Source organism: Rhopalosiphum padi, chromosome 3, assembly GCF_020882245.1.
Source record: "Rhopalosiphum padi isolate XX-2018 chromosome 3, ASM2088224v1, whole genome shotgun sequence".
Classification (NCBI taxonomy): domain Eukaryota; kingdom Metazoa; phylum Arthropoda; class Insecta; order Hemiptera; family Aphididae; genus Rhopalosiphum; species Rhopalosiphum padi.
Window position 1 is genome coordinate 10561728 of NC_083599.1, and position 18894 is coordinate 10580621.

The window sequence follows — 18894 nt, forward strand, 5'->3', positions numbered from 1 at the left end:
ATATGTCCCCAACTATTCGTTAAACACTTAAACGCCTAAACTAGCTTAAACCGGCTAAACTATTGTCAAACTAATCGAAAAAAAATGCGCGTTTAAGGCCGTGTTATATTATGTAGTACCAATAAAAAACACTCATCTAAATAAATTATAAACGTCCACAATATTACGAGTATCGGAGTATACACATACACGATACAACCATCGCCATAGTCATCATCGTTCACCACATTTTGTGGGATTATATTTTAAGAGTGAGACACAGCGCGCGTCAATCTCCATCTGTGATTCGTTCATGGTACATCCAATAATTCCAATACCAAACTGGCAAACTAATAACTATAAATTCATGGGCGTGCGTAGTCATTTGTGGCAGGGTGGGCTAAATCAGTAAAGATTAAGAAACCTGAACTCTGACAGAAGAAACAATTAAAATGTAACAATTAAACAATTACATAGGTACTTTAATTTACCTACTCGGCTACTCATAATCACCCACTATTTAAAGCATACATCATTCATATGATAAAAAACAGATACATATTTAAAAAAAATTAAAGGCTGTCATATAGTATGCGGTCTACCGCAAATAAATAAATTAAAAATTATATCATAATATTAAAGTATAATTATTGTAGCAGTAATAGTAAAAAATTAATAATTAAAAATTAGTTTGTCAATGAGTATAAATAAATATAATGTAATATGTTATACAAAAACTTCCGCCATATCTCTCAAAAATGCATTAAATAAATCTGATTTATTTATGTCACGCCACCATGTTTCCATGAGATATCTGCAATAATATATATCATTGTATTATACGTATTACGCAAAATTTATTTATACTCATTGACAACAATTTTTTTAACAAACTAATTTTTAATAAAAAAATAAAAAATAGTAATGAGTATAAAATTTTTTATAAAAATCTTTTGCCAACATATTGAATGTGTAAAATATAAATTGTGTCACGCAATAAATGACGTACTGAGCTATTGAGCCCATACTTTTACAAAATGTCGAAGTATTGTTATCTGTGTATAAGGCAATAAAGATAAAGTATTGACCGAAGAAAAAGATTAAAGTTTATCTATTAAAATAAGCCTATGTATGTAAAAACCGCAGGTAGACCGCATCCTACAGTGGCTGGTAGAACGCGTTTGCCGATAGACCGCATACTGTATGACAGCCCTTATGAACTATATCACACAACCGGGCTGAACTTGAAATATGTATAAATTTTTTTGTCCATGTCGCAGGGTAGTGGGGTAGTCTACACTCCACAGATTTTATTACATTTGAATTTTGAAAATTGTGTCCCAACAATTTTCTACCTCCATGAGAACCGCACTGAGTGTTGCAGCACGCCTGGCGCGTGCGTCTGATCATCAACATTGTCATATTATCTCTTCTTTTCTTGGTTCACGTCAATTGCTCTACTCCATACGATAGATGATAATAATAATGTTAACAATAATTTTAGAAAAATGGCCATTCGTCAAAATATGAACATAATATATGCCTATACTGCCTAGTCAGTAATTCCTAGACGAGTACCTCTATGTGCACACATTAATTGTATTCATACAACTTAATCCATCGATTTAACCTGCTGCACGCCGCCAAGTTTTTATTCTTTTTATTATCACTACAAACAGTACGAACGCCATAACAACATTCGCGCGCGCACACGCACACGCACACGCACTCAAAACCCAAACTACCGCTTCACACACACACACTGTGCGTGCACTGTACGTAAACACGCGTACACACTGCAACATACACTCACACAAATTACAAACACTCGCGTGAGTCCAAACACTCCGATCATACAAGACCGCAGTAATAATAATTAATAATATTTTTTATTTATTATTATTATTGCCGTTTTGGATTTGTCGCGTTGATCACCGACTCCAACGAGGTCGGACAGCAGACATCACACAAAATACGAACGACAACTAATTGTGGTTTTCATTTTCGTCTATAACGTGCTGCTGCGTCTGTTACCGTGCGCCACCCGGCGTTCCGCTAAACACCAATCAAGCAATTAAGTAAGTATTTTTTTTTCACGCGTTTGTAGTTCGTCACCTGAGGTTTTGAGTCGGTGACGAAATTTTAAAATTAAGTACCTGATCATTCTTGGACATTGTAAGCGTTTCTTTATCAGCTCTTTTTTTCTCTTAAATTTTGCCAAAAAACGACAACATTTGTTCACTTTTATTATTGAATTATACATCTTTTGTTTTGGCCTATCACAGATTGCATTCTTTTGGCTATTGGTCGCTTATTTTTTATCTGTGTCTAGTATCGCCCAATTTTGAAAAATGGCTGTCAATTTATTGCAAACCAACAACACTGGCAAAGTTAATAACAAACGTTTGGCATTGATTCAAATTGTAAAAATCGATCTAAATGCTGGAAACAACACTGAAACTCAGGATGATGGTGTTGTATACTCACCCGCTTACATTTCTACTACCAATACTTGTGTTGTGAATAGTGGAACGGCATCCCAGGGAATACAATTTCAGTTATTGGGTAAGTTAATAATTTGTTAAATTGTAGGAAATATTTAATTTATATTTTGTTTGATATTAATTTAATATCTATTACTTATCTATATTTATGTCTGTAAAATTCTTAATCACTCATAATGAATATGCTAAAATCTTCAAACGTAAATAGATTTTATTATTTTTTTTTTGTTATTTTAAACAAATACATATAAATTGGAAAAACAATGAAAATCTGTAAAACAAATTTAAATAATCTAGATTTACCTACCAATTTTTTTTGTGTATTTTGAAAATTTTTCTTAAAGATCTTTGTAGTCTTTAGATAATTTATAATTAAGCTTTTGAAAATGGAATGTTTTAACACTGGATAATATACGGTGCAAAGTTTATTATACATTGTAGGTATGGACTACAGTAAATCTGTAGAAATTTATGAAATTTTTCAACTTTTTCCTTTTAGTAAATTAGCTACCCTCTTATATTTATTGGTATTTATTTATATTTCTTAGTGTAATCGTTCATTAGTATTGAGATTTAAAATGTTGAATAACTTATGTTATAAACAGTGCTGTAGTCCTAAAAAAACAGAGGGTATACTATGAGTTATAATATTAAACATTTATTCTATCATTAGGTATCGTGTCTTAAACTCTTAACGTAGGTAGCAAAAACACATAATCGTCTAATTGAATACTTTGGTGGAGGGTAAATAACACAACACACATACATTTGTACAAATTAAAATTAAAACAAAACAATTTTTTTATTAAAGTATTTTACTATAATATTTTATTGAAAAATATTCCATAAATGTTGTCGGGATCCCGATTTTGTTAAATCATTTCTTCTCAATCTTGATTGGTTGTCATCAGCTAGCTGATCGATGGTCTTCTAGCCACGACCTCACGTAAATTTCTGGGTTGAACACTTCAATAGGTGGTCCGTTACTTTTAATAAACATTAAACTTGATACGTTTGAAATTAAAAGTGATGCCCTCAAATGTGTAATAATATTATTCATAAGGCTGAAACCTCTTTCGCACTCAACTGTCGAACATGGTAATGATGCGATTGTATATTTAAAATGGGTTTAAAATTATCTGGTATAATAATAATAATCTAATGATTTCATTCTTTATATTTGGTGATTTCACTACAACAGCTAGAGTATACGACCTTAATCAGAAGGTATACGGAGTTCATTAGAAATAACCAGAAGGTATATGGCGTATATCGCCATATACCCTCCACTACAGCACTGGTTATAAAGTACTGTTATTTTTAGGAATAGGAATAATTTATTATTGTAATTATTATTTTTATTAATTAATTAGTATTATTTAAATTTAAATTACTAAAACATTTTACCTAAGTAACCTTAATGATTTATTTCATAAAAATATAGTAATTTTTTTAAATTTGTGCTTAAAACTATTTAATTTACTAAATTTGTTATATTAGACAGTTGGTTAAATTAAATTCATAAGTATTTCCTGTATTGTATGCAGTATGCTGCATTTTGTTATTCAAATGTACCTACACATTTTGATAGAATATAATATTTCATAATAAAAGAAATAAACATAAATACATATACCTACAAGGAGTGCCGTCTTAAGGCATGGGCTCATAGAGCCAAATTCACACAGATTATATTATTTACTGAACATCATAATTTTACATTTTTTTAAAATGTTTTTAGTATAAATCTCAAAAGAAAAATATTTTAATTAGCTTTATATCAAAATAATACAATTTAATTAATTTATAAATTTTAAAGTTATTTCTGGTACACGTTACACATACAATAAAATAACAGAGATTTAAACAAAAATTCACTTTTTACTAATAAAGTATAATATTTAATAGGTAATAATTCATTATGTGTTAAAAATGTACCTAGGTAACATTAGTATATTATATGATTTAATTTAATTTAATTAGTAAAATATTAAAAAAAAATCAGTATAGGAATCTATGTTCATTAGTTGTAATTGTTTTTAATTAAATACAATAATTCCAGACAGGTTAGGTTCCTGATTGCAAATTTTACAAAAATACATAGTAACTAGGTTTAAATACTTGTAGTATATGCCATATGGTATGAAATATTAAGTATATGGTGTTCAGATAAAGTGTGAACATACAAAGTTTGTAGTGGTTAACTTAAATATATTAAGAGTCTAGTCTTTAAAGAACAATAATTATTTCTATATTTATTGTTAATATAGATTGATCACCAAAACAATAATAATTATTTTAAACTGTTTAATTAAAAATACATATAAAATACATTGCTTATTAGTTATTAGTTTATTACTTATTAGATCTAATAATTTTACTATAGTAACCAATTGCATCAAATAATGTTTAGTAATAAAATTCACTAAATGTTTGCATTATTTATTTCATTACTTTTAGTAAACTATATTATAAGTAAAGTGCAGGGCTAAATTGGTTTGGCGAGTTACTGAGTAAAACTTAAGCCTTTTATGAGTATTTGATCGTAATTTTTTTTAATAATTATGATAAATAGTACCTACAAACATTAATAAAAAATATAATTAAATTAAATTATTAACCTTACAGTGGCTGTAGATGTAATCAAACGTTAGAAATCCTAAAACTCTGGAGGCTATAGTATAGTGTATGGGATTTATATGCACTAAAAATGCTTAAATATGTATAAGTATGATGTATATGTTACTTAAAAATTATCTAAGAAAACATTTATTTTTGATTCAATATTTTATTTTATTAGTATGTATAATAGGTAATACTATTAAAGATACCATGTTATGATCTACTGGTCATATCTAGGATTACCTATAATTATATTAATTTATTTCAATATCATTCAAAAAAAATTTTTAAGTTCTTTAAACATTTTTAATAAACACTTAAATTTATACTAAAAAGTTTCATATTTTTAATCTTTATGCTTTGAAACACATGTGTGCTCTAATTATTAATCATAAAAATTACTTAATTTAAATTTACAGCTATATTAACTATAAAAAAATATAATTAGATATAAGGCACACTTTAATGTATGTGTCTGTATTCTTTCTATGGAGTTCTCCTTTATACGCCACAGATTAATAATAATTGATAAGTAAGTACTAATATACCATATCATATTATTGATAATGGTATGTAAGTACATTATGAGCCATTCTTACGATGTTCAGTTAGTGTCTGATAACTAACCGGCAGAAATTTTTTTGTGTTAGAATTCTACCGGTTAGTCTTAACCGACACTTAACTGGACAATATAAAAACAGCTATAAATAATTTAAATAGTTAATCAATTTTATTAAAATGATTCTGATCTTTTATAGTTTTTTTTTGTTTTAACAGTTATTGCAAACTTATGAAATTATTTTTTATACTTAGTTATTCTGTACTAAATTCTATTAAATATTACTTAATATAATTCAATAATTATATTCATTTAAATTTAAAACCATATTATCATAACTTAATTTAAGTTTGATCATATAAAAGAGAAATAGGGTACTTATTTTATTGGTATTATGTTGAAAAATCACGTTAAAATTATTGCATTAAAAACAGCATAAACTTAATTATTAATTACTCTGTTATTGATCTTTTTTTTTTTGTTAAACAAATTATATATATTAAATAAACAATTACTATAAACAATAATTTATTGTATTCTAAATTCTTAATTATTTTATATTATTATGAAAAAAAAAAATATTTATTGAATTATTTAAATTATGAAATAACACTTTTATCAAATAAAAAGTAGTGATAAGCATTGCTGTTAAATCAAACTGGTTTAAATAATATTTAATAATTTCTTTTATGATTTTATATTTTTAAAATTGTTACTAAATTTTTTTTAGGTGGTAACAATGAGAACATTGTTGAATTTACTCCCAGTTATTCAGTAGACTATTGTAAAGTTTCCAAAGATACATATGCCATACAGTTGAACAATCATACATATATGTTAAAGTTTAAAACACATATAGGTAAAGTACTTTAAAATTATTTTATTAATATAAAAAGCAATTTTTTGAAGATAAATAATTACTTATATAAATATTTTAAAATTAGATTTATATGAATTCACTGTATTATTGGCTCGTGCTAAAAAAGGGAATGAACTCTCAGTTTTTTCAAATCGAACTGATGAAGCATCAGCGGCGCAATATTTCCAGGTAATATATTACTTATCTAAAATTACTAATTTGTTATATTTAATGTATTTATTTTTGTTTAGTTTTATGGATATCTTTCTCAACAACAAAACATGTTACAAGACTATATACGAACAAGTACTTATCAAAAGGCAGTGCTTATTAACACCATAGACTTTCAGGACAAAGTGGTATTGGATGTAGGCGCTGGTTCAGGTATATTATCATTTTTTTCTGTTCAAGCTGGTGCCAAAAAAGTGTATGCTGTTGAAGCAAGTTCAATGGCACAACACGCTCAGGTATAAAATATATAAATTAAAAACATTAATAATAAACCTAATTATTTATTTTGGTTTTTTTTTATATATATATGAAGACTTTGGTGGAGTCTAATAATTTAGGAGACAAAGTTTTTATTGTTGCTGGTAAAATTGAAGAAATTGATTTACCTGAAAAAGTAGATGTTATTATATCAGAACCAATGGGATATATGCTTTACAATGAACGTATGCTTGAAACCTATTTACATGCTAAAAAATGGTTAAAACCTGGAGGTAAATTATGTTTTAGAATATTTTAAAACACAAAATGTAACAAATATTAAATCGAGTGATATATTGATAATTGTAATTTTGTTGATATTAATTAATTATAATTTATAGGAAAAATGTATCCTAGTAAAGGGGATTTGCATATAGCTCCATTCACTGATGATGCCTTATTCATGGAGCAAACAAATAAAGCCAGCTTTTGGTATGTATAATATTTGATTGTAAAGTACTTAATTAGTCGAAATAGATCATATACTATGAATAATTAGAATAAATCAAAGTATTAATAATGTCTTATTCCTGTATAGTTTTGCCATTAAAAAATATAAATTTAATTATTATAAATCTTACACAATCATATTTCTTCCAAAGTTTGGTATTTTTAATATTATTTAATTTATATTTATAATTTGAAGGGTTCAATCTTGTTTTCATGGAGTTGATTTGAGTTCATTAAGAGATATGGCTATGCGAGAATATTTTCGACAACCAATAGTTGATACGTTTGATATTCGTATATGTCTTGCAAAGTCTGTTAAACATAGCTTGGATTTTCTCACAGCTACTGAACAACAATTACACAAGATTGACATTCCACTTGAGTATTATATACTTGAATCTGGAACGATTCATGGTTTAGCTTTTTGGTTTGATGTTGCATTTCAAGGCAGCAGCCAAACTCTGTGGCTATCTACTTCGCCTACTGAATCTTTAACTCATTGGTATCAAGTCAGGTGCCTCCTAGAAAAGCCTATTCTTGTTAAAGTTGGTCAAATTTTAACTGGTAGTGTTTCACTTCAAGCCAATGTTAGGTTAGTAAATTATTTTTTATATTTTATTACTGTGTTATTTTTATGGTTAATATTTTTGTTTATATTTTTAGACAAAGTTATGATGTTTTCATAAATTTAATGATTGATGGACTTCCACACACAAGCTCTTCCAACAATTTGGATCTTAAAAACCCATACTTTAGATATACTGGTCAACCACCACAACCTCCTCCTGGTGTCAATACTATATCACCCAGTGAAAGTTATTGGGCAAACTTGGATCTTCAAAGTACTACTTCTGGTATTTTTTATAATAGTATTGAGTATCATAATATTACTAACAACGGTGAAACTTCATTTAAATAGCTTTAAACATGGTTAATGGCATTCCATTAAATGGTTATGCTACAGACATTTCCATGGATATGCAAACATCTCCAACTGCTGTAGCAAACAATGCAAATCTTATAAATTTAGGTAATTAAACAATTATATTATATAAATAAAAACTAAGTTTTATAACAAGAACAAATAAATCTATTTGTATTATAAAATAGTTACCGTACCTCAACCAAATATTCATCCAGGATCTATAAGTAGTACTGGACGACAACGTGTTAGTACAGCTACTTCTACTGCAGGAGCACAACTCATTGGTGGTGGAATATCTCCAACCTTATTTACTTCCAACCAGGTAGATATTAAGTAGTTTTATTGTTGTAAAGCAAATGTTCCAAATGTAATATTAAGTATTAATTGTTGGTTTTAAAATATAAACGTAGAATTATTGAATCAAATCCCATTTAAAAAATTTCAGACATTTTAGTAATTTCGTTTTTTTATTTATATTTTTTTTTAATTGACCATCAATTTTTTAGAACCAAAATCAACAACTTTTGTTAGGAGCAGCAACAGCTGCTGCAGGAGGTTCATCCACTGCTATGGGAAATTATCCAGTTAACAACAGTTTAATGATTGGAGACTATGTTGCACCCAGCACTGGTGTTTTAAATATTTCATATCGTTAACTTATTACATTATGGTTTATTTGTATTTACAAAATAAATCTTAAACCGCGATAATTTCAAAATAAGGAGATTTATTTCTCCTTGCATAAATTTACCATCTACTCAAATATTTATTCTATATATATTCAATAATAATAATTAATATATATATAGTTTAAATGTTTTAATACAAACTATTTTTATTTATAATTTTAAACTCAAGTAGGATTATTAATTTTAAAAAGGATATGTTTTCCTGTTACTCATTTTTTTCGTAAGAAAAATATTATTTACAGACTATTAGTATGATAAACAACCATTATTTTTACATTTTCATAAAAATAAACTAATTTAAACAGGTTTTAAACATTAACAACTCTTAACAAATTATCTTTATTTCCAAATTTTATTTTAAAATTAATATACGTGCATATATAAATATATTATAGATTTATATAATTTCTTCAAAATTGTTACATTAGTTTAGGGTTGAATGTTTAACATTAAAAAAAAAAATAGTTTTATGGTACCTAAAATAATACGTGTAAAACAATTATAAGTATTAATTATTTTATAATTAAAAAATAAAAATATTAATATTATTATTATAATATCGAAAATCATCATACTAGGATATATTACTTTTTGAGGAACATATTACATATTGTTATTGAATAGTGTATAATAATTTTAATTAAGCCTTTGTTGCTGATTTATTGTTAAGGTTGATTAAATGAATCAATAATAATTTGGCAATAACTTTATGTATACTTTTTTATAACTATTTTTCTTTGTAATGTTATTTTTAATTTGATAAATATTAATATCTAAGGTTTGCATTATTCTACATTTTTCCTGATTATTTACATGTGTTTTCATTCTCCAATGTGATTTGAATATAAAATATCATAGCTTTTTTACAATATACTTAAATATTAATTGATTATTGTGATTCCTATGTATACATAATATATAGTAATATTTTAATTAAGATAGTGCAGTTTGTAAAGCTTAATATTAATAAAATGTTCAAATAAATTTATCACCACTACCAAATAACTTTTATTTTTATTTAAAAATATATATAATTCTTTATCCTACATGTAATTATTACATATTTATAAAATTTTCAGTAATTATAAGATGTGATTAGGAAATTTATGTATTGAGTATCTGCTATGATATTATGAAATAATAGTTAAATAATTTGACAAATTATGAATACTATTATAGTGTTATGAATTAAATATTAACATTAGGGAGCAGATGTATATGCTTTAAAAAAATTAAAAATATGCATGCAATTATTCACTATAAAGTATAAAAAATATCCTTAGAATTTATTAAAAATATGCGCCAATAATATTTTTTATGTAATAAAACTTAAAAATTAAAAAAGATGTTAGCAAACTGCTGTTGAATTTTTTGTTAATCTGAAAAAAATATACATGGATATGTATATTGGAAACCAAGTGCTGATACGAGCAAAAACCGGCTATTCCCGGTTGGTGCGAATATTACATAGGCCTACAGCCGCGGGACATTTTGATCTATTAATATTAGTCTTGCAGAGTCTGTTAATATAATACAAAAAACCTCAAATATGCACTAAAAGCATGATAAATATAGAAATATGATCAAACAAGTAAAAATCGAAAAAATAAGCAAAATTAAATTGATAAATTTGAATTCTTTAATGATGAAACAAATTTCTATCTTATTCCGCATTAGTTTAGATGTTATTAAAAAATATGATAAATTCATAAACATCTGCTCTTTAATTATCACTAAATTCAAGTGTTTATAAAATGATTATGGTTAAACAATTTGGTACAAGTAATTTATTACCAGTTGTCTGTATAGTCTGTGTACCTTCATCGGTTGCTCATGGAAAAATTTGACCAAAAATTATGTTTTTTTTTATACAATTATATTCATTAATAATCACATATATTATTTAAATTGTATTGAGCTGATTTCATACAAAAAGGTTTTGCTTTATTTTTTATTTTGATGTACTAAATATGATATATAATGTATATTATCATTATAATTATAAAGTTCAATCGGTCATACATAGAAAATAATTACAATATTCTCCCAACTTAAAATTAAACACCATTACAAATGTAAAATTTCCTAAGCCTTAGAACCTGAGATAATAAACTTACTTAATATATTGTGTAGCTGTTGATTTCATATTGATCTGAATTGATGAGTCAATAAAAACTTAGTTTATTGAATAAGTAAGGCTGAACTCTATTGTGTAAAAAAAAATATATTGGTCTGATGGGATAAATATTTTCTCTACATGACACATTAATCTTTAGTGGACAATTCAGGCTAATGATTCAATAAAACTAGTTCTGATTGACTCATTAATTTAGATCAATATAATTAACGGCTATACAAAATATTATATAACTACTTAATTTTAGGAAATTTGTTATTACGACTATATTTAAGCTGGGATATTTATCCTATGCATCCATAGAAAGATAATACTGAATAAATATTTTGATATTCCATTATATTAGTGTTTCCCAACCGGTGGTCCGCAGTCCCATAGATTTTTTTTTTACGTAAAGTAAAGTAATAAAAATTAACATTTTTTTAATTGATTTTGTATATTCTTCCTAGTTTTGTAAAATTAAGGTGGTCCGTGGTGGTAAAATGCTGAGAAACACTGCATTATATTAAGTGTTAAAACTAAAAATCAAGACACCTTTAAGTCAAGTTTTCTTAACTTTTATTATCATAGAAGTTTATATATTTTTTTTAAATTATTTTGTAAGAGGTAAGTTAAAACTTTAAAAACAGCAGACATGGAAAATGTTTTTGGACGTAAGTAAAAAAATAAAATAAAAATCAAAAAACGAAAATGTTAAAATAACAAAATCAAAAACAAAAATAAAATATAATATTATAATTTTATTTCTGTTATCAAAAAATTAATAATTCTAATAACTATTGTTAATAATAAAATATATTAATATAAACAGTATTTACTATTTAGAATTTTTGTTTCAATGTGTAAGAGTAAATTTTTAATTTTTATGTTTAGAATGTTTAGATATATTTTATACCTACAACTGTATGTTAAACTTCCGGGTTCAGGGTAATTTTTATTATTTACTCTAGAAATATTATTTCACTTTACGTATACAGTATACACTTTTAAAATTTAAGAGCATTTTAATTTAAAATTTTGATTTTTCTAATTTTTATATGAATTATAATTTAAATTAAAATTAACACCAATTAATTTTAACAATTTTATTTTTTGTATCTACCTATAATGTATTTATTATTATTCCCGTGGGTTCTATAAAGCCCAATAAATAGAAACTTATATTATGTGCGTGAATTATATGTATCAAGCTCAAAAATATAGGTAGAATCAAAAAAATAGTCTAAAGTCTTTACCAAGCATAAAAAACAAAGCTGAACAAATTTTACTTCAGCAATGGATTTTTAGAGGCATAATTTAGAGAGACAAAATAATGCTTTTAAATGAGGTTAAAGATAGGACTGCATCTACACTATTGGATGTAATTAAAAATAATATTAAGTTAGAAACAACCATTATTGACATGGTTATAAAACAGAAGAATTTGAAAAGGCTAGTTTTAATCACCTAATGGATTCATTATGGATGTATGGAATCATACATACAATGTTATAGAACTCACAATACGTGCTTATACATAGAATATTGAACGGTTGTGAGGATCAGTTAAATAGTGAAACAAAAAACTTAATGGACCACCTCATCAGCACCTCGTAGATTTTGGTAAAGTTTATGTGTCAATGATATTCTTTCATATTTTAATGTTACAATTTTATCATTAATAGATTTTGTTTTCCAAGAAAATTAAAAATTTTTATGAGGTGAATACAATTTAAAAATATTTACTGTTTGAAATTTAAATTTTAGTATATTTTCACCAATTTTAGAAAACCTTGTGAATTTTTAAAATTAACAATATAACTATATCATACCAAATTGTGGTAATTTCTGGTGATCCATAGATTTTAACAATGCTAGATGAAACTTAAGGATCTTATTTTTACCAGAAAAAGTGTATACAGAATCCAGTAGCAGACTAGGATATTAAGGGCCAATGCGGTCTATGTGATGGGCCTAAGCTATAGCCTATTGGTAGAAACAATTTTATGGGGACCTTAGCTTCTTAAAACATATATTATGCTTCACAATTTCTTATGTTATTTTTCTATATTCACTTATATTTATGAACGCATAATTATTTTTCCAAGTGTACATACTACATGAGGCCCGGGATCCCTTGCCAGACTGCCATTGACAGAATCTTAGCTTAATTTAGAACTTAAAATGTTGGAAGTACCTTAAAGATAATCTATATTTTTCTTAATTTTAATAAATGTATGTTAATAGGCTATTAAATACTTATTAAAATACAACTTTTAATGGGTTCTAGATATTAGACTTTAATTATAATATAAGTTTTAAGTTCAGATACACAATATAAAGTAAGTGTTTCTCAACCTTTGTTTTATGGTGACACACAATTAAAAATTTTCATACTTGATCTTTTATTTGTCATTTTTAATTAAAATAGAACACGGATGTATTAACTAATAAATAGGTAATGATAAATAATTAATATTATGATTATTATAACAATTTAATAAATCATATGTACTGTGTTTATACTATGCTTGTACTAATTACTACATTGTCATGACAATACATTATGTTTGTTAACCAAATTATCCGAATACTGTCAAACTCAATTTATTTTTAGAAGTGGGTAAAATTAATAACATGTTGGTTATAAATTATAAGTTATAACATATAAACATAAATGATAATATATACATAAATATTTGTGTCATAATATAAAATCAAGTCTATAGTAGTTATGATACTATACTAGCTATATAGTAACTTGAAAGTCCTAATTTGTAATTATTTATTTATATTTATATAATCTATCAAAAATATTTAATTCAGTAATATTTATATTTATACACTATTGTTTGCATGTAACACACTATTTACATCATTTTATATTTGATAGTATATGTATATTGTATATAATATACAATTTGATAGGTAACTCATCTTCGATATTACAGTATAAAAAGAAAATTAATATCTAAAATAAAGCACTACATTTTTTTTTTATCATTCATTTTTATAATGCCCCTCCCAGGTCTGGTAAACCTACGCCTAGATCCTCTATTGCCAATTAGATCCCCGTGTCAAATAGATTACATGTCATTTAGATTAAATTATTTCATGTCTCAAACTCTCAACTGTATGTACCAACTACCTATAATTATTATAAATCATAATTCATAATAATATTTATTTCATTTCATATAGTGGTAGAAATCATGCTGGTAGGTAATAGGTATTATACAACTAAACTACCAAGTCCTATTTAATAAGTGTAGGTATTAAATAAATTACAAATTATAGTAGACACTATTTAAGTACCTACACAGTACACATATTATACGCCATAGGACAGCGGTCCCAAACTGTGATCTTTACGGCTCATAATAAATAATTTCAAATGTATAGAAATTTTTTTCCCCTCTTTTGTGGTATTCACAGCAGGGCATCGCGGAAAAAAGTTTAGAAACCGTTGCCAGCCTTCTCTTTTTACAGTCTAAAAACAAAAATTGAAAAACATTTGAAATTTTTTTTTGATTTTTTTAAATTTCGAAAATAGCCATTCGTGTTATTTATTATATTATGGGAAAAAAATTCGAATAAACGAATGATTTAAGAGTTTTAAGAGGCGTCGCAACTACTAAATTTTAAGGAACATTTTCTAGGCAACTTCATATGCATTCACAATTCGAATTTCAACAGACAACAGTACATGGCACTCGCAACGCTTTTTCATTCTAAAAAAATATTTATATTCTCCATAATACTTGCAAGAGAACAGCCAAAGCAAATTACATTTTCTTTAGTTGATTTAATTTAATGTCTTAATATTTTGGAAATATTTATCCCACTATAATTTTAAGGACGAAGATAAAAATTGCGGCTCCGTCATTCCCTCGTATATATTACGGATAGTTAAAATATATTTTCTGAGTGAAAATCGGTGAAAGTGTTGTTACGAATTCAGTGACTATTTTTTCTGATTTTTCGTATTGCACATATTTAAATTTGAATTAGTTACTATCAAATATGGGCTAAATGGTGAATTTTTTTTTTTATTATATAAAAATCACTTTATAATGAAGGGTGGGCGGGAATAACGTGCTATAATGTAACATTTTTTCGAATTTCATGTTTTTTCGGAATAACGTACTGTGAAGCAATCTCAATATATTTTAAGAATCGAAAAATTCCTAGCATGCTTTTATTGTACAAGTACAGAATCATCGTGTACAAACTTGTATTATTACTATTAGATATTGTTACATTAATAATACAGTAGGTTGAATTTATTTTTACCGATAAAATTGCATTTGAAAATTTTTTGTCCGTATAAAATATAACAATATACTTTGAAAGTTCCTCGAACAATATTTTTAAATTACAAAAATGTAACTTTTCTCAAATTTGAACTTAAAATATCTATAAAAAAAAAACCAGTTTATATATTTTTTGGTTACAATATAACTTCTTATAAGAAACCTTGTTTAAATTCTTGTATAGCTATAACAGTTTAATATTTTATACATTTATAACAACAAAATGATTTGCAAATCTTCACGATTTTGAAAAAAGTTGTTTTGGTCACGCTAAAAATATTAATCAATAATAATTAAAGAAGAAACTTTAAAAAAATATCGATAATTTATCATAGCTATAAATAGATAGTTCAAAGTTAAAATATTTTGTACATTTTACTATGAATTAATGACGTTTGACGTATGAAATATTATCATATATCAATATTTGATGAAAATATAGAGTACCTATAATAATTCATCTACTGTTATTACTTATTAGTAATTAAAACAAGCATCGGCATAGCAGCAAATATCGATTATTAAAGAGTTATCAAATCAAATTTTTTTTCTCTGTCTATCTCCCACGTCATAAACGGAAATTTGGTGAAATTACGGGAAGGGGGGCTAAGCAATATATTATGTTCATTACACCTATATGTAGGTACTACTGTACTAGAGCCGCTACTGCCCGCTGGCAAATATTTACTTCAATAACAATTTACACAATTTACTAAGTTTGTCATACTAAACAGAAATTATTAAGTTTTTGAATTAATTGAATTTTAATCAATTTAACATGTGTTCAAACAAAAATGTCAAGTAGGTATATAACATATAGATATAAGTGTACCTAATATATTTGTTTCAGTACAATATATCGATGTTATTAGAAAAAGCATCAATTATATATGTCATTATTATTTACCATTTTTGACAAATATTTTTCAATATTTATAAAAGAAAGGTCATTGAATCTATTTTTAACCATTATAGATCGTATATTCGTATCCAAATTTTTATTCGGCGCATTTCAGAAAAAAAGAGCTCACAAGTGGCCGAACTTATTGGTAAAGTTAAGGCTACCTATGGAAGTTTATAAATATTTGGGTAGACCTTCACGGCAATATGCGTTTTCAAATTTTCTAAATAGATATCATCTTTTCCAGATGTAATTAATATCAAGTAGTTTTTAATAATAGTACTTACCTAATTTCGGATTTTAAATTATAACAATAATTGATATTTAATAAAACAGAAAATAAAAAGGTACCTAGCAGTAGTTATACTACTTATACTGTTATAACTTATTATTAATACTAAAACTTAAAATTTTGTGTAGTGTGAAATTTATTATGTGTGTTAATCAAATTAACCATTTTGTGTATTAAAAATGAAAATAATAATAATTTAGTTATTAAAAATACATTTTACAATTATAAGTTATAACAATTGTAATTTTAGTCACTTTCAAATGTTTAGGGCTAAGGTGCTAAGACTTATACTTTAAACTTCTGGGGGGGGGGGGCTTAGCTCCATCAAGTCCCCTCTTGATTTCCGCCTATGGTCTATGTAATATAATAGAACAAAGATATTCCGTATTTCCACTGGCAAGACCCTTTTCGACCAAATTTAAAAAAGGTTGATTTCCTCTTCGACCAAAACAAAAAGTTTAATACATACTTTCTGTTATACATATCGAAAATTATTAAAACCTATGTATAATATTTGTCATAAATTATTTGATTATATTTTTAATAATTTTTTATATGTTTTACATAGACTTAAAGTATAATAATAAATTAATAAATAATATTATTATTATTAAACTTTTTCTTTAATATGTACTTTCAATTTTTTAAATAATAAAATATCTACCTATACAATAGTAATGATTTTTTCATTTACCCTATTAATAGGATATAAAGTTTTCCGTTTTTATTAATTTACTTACACAATGATTGTATAGCTTGTGTAATTATTTTTGTCAAGGATGGTACCACTACAAGTAATACAAAGAAATTTTACTGTTACATCATAATGAAAACTAGGATTTTAATTTTTACCCACTTAAAAGTTCCTAGAAGTTTATCAAAATTTGTAACTAAAATATTTCCTTTGTACTTACGTTTCAATATAATATCTACTTAATTTTGTGCTGCACTCTAACTATTTTAATTAGTATATACCTATAATATATAAACTTTATTTTTCTCTGCATTTGTTAAATTTAATTTATTAATTTTAACTAACTACAATGGAAAAAATAATAAGAGAAGTTCAAGGGTCAAGACAAGTTGGTGTTGCATATAAGGACAAAGATGGTTATACATACTGGAAGAAACGAGAATGTAAAATGCACTTTACTGTTCGCTATGCATCGTGGAAATTTGGGTAAAAGTTAATTTATAGAGATTTATCTCAGCATAATTCAATAACATAAAGTAAATTACAGTAATAAGATCTAATACTAATACCAACTTAGCTAAGCTAAGGTCAATGCTCTTATTTAGTAATCAATTTTTTAGATATTATATTTAATTCGTTTAACAGTGCAATTTTCATGTAACTGAATTATGTAATATTCTGTAGGTTTTATTAGAATTTGTTTAATATATGATTTATTAAGACGTATATATTTGCTTAAATAACATCTGTTTGGTACGTTAACGGAAGGGAGTACTGTCACCGGTGAAGGAGGTGGGTTTGAGGATGTAACCCCAAATAAGAATGATTTTTTTATAAATTTTACTTAATGTGCAGTTACATAGTAAATACTAGAATACTTTGTATAAGTATTTGAAACATACTTGTAACATATAAAGTAGGTATATTTAAATATTTAATATGAGCCTAACTTTTTTCCAACATGCCTTATCTATAAGGTAATAAAATAAAAGAAAGCAATTGAACTTGTAATTTAAAGATGTGGGCGAGTATTGTTTCCAACCAAAACTAAATATTTGTTTCTTTTAAAATTAAAAAAAGCTTTGAATTTTATTTTCATCAAATAATTTCTCTTCTAAAATAAAAGTTGAGATATTCAGTTGGTTACTAGTCATAATTTTGGGTTTATGGTATTTTGAAAATTATATTTCCAATTTTCCAAAATTAATGGTCCAATTTCAGTGATAGTTATGCAGAACACAAATAATTATAATTATTATTAACAATATTAACAATAATTCTAAAACTTATATACTATTGAGTTATTTTAATAAGGTAAAGAAAAAAAATATAAGATAATTGTAAAACAAACACAAAATTCTTGTGATATACTATTTAGTTATTTATTGGTATATGACTATATTACAATTTTGTTTCCATGTTGAATTTTTTAGATGTAAAGCCAAGGGTAAAATAATGAACAATAACCTCTCAAAAGTTATTATTTCAGTCGGCCATGAGAC

General features: G+C 25.6%; 1 protein-coding gene across 3 annotated transcripts; it reads left to right on the forward strand.

The window, feature by feature from the left end:
* Nucleotides 1–1510: 1510 nt before the first annotated feature.
* On the forward strand, nt 1511–18846 carry LOC132924392 (histone-arginine methyltransferase CARMER). Of its 3 annotated transcripts, none has more exons than XM_060988676.1 (12): nt 1511–2057; nt 2312–2544; nt 6395–6523; nt 6609–6712; nt 6775–6990; nt 7068–7245; nt 7354–7444; nt 7659–8054; nt 8126–8304; nt 8382–8492; nt 8573–8709; nt 8894–11454. In XM_060988676.1, exons 2-12 carry the CDS (start codon nt 2331–2333, stop codon nt 9041–9043), a joined length of 1905 nt encoding a protein of 634 aa, XP_060844659.1. In that variant the 5' UTR covers nt 1511–2057; nt 2312–2330; the 3' UTR covers nt 9044–11454. The 3 variants fall into 3 exon arrangements, with proteins under 3 accessions (XP_060844659.1, XP_060844660.1, XP_060844658.1); XM_060988677.1 differs by lacking the exon at nt 8894–11454 and adding an exon at nt 18826–18846 and having other exon boundaries at nt 1513–2057; nt 8126–8316; XM_060988675.1 differs by having other exon boundaries at nt 1513–2057; nt 8126–8316.
* Nucleotides 18847–18894: the final 48 nt, after the last annotated feature.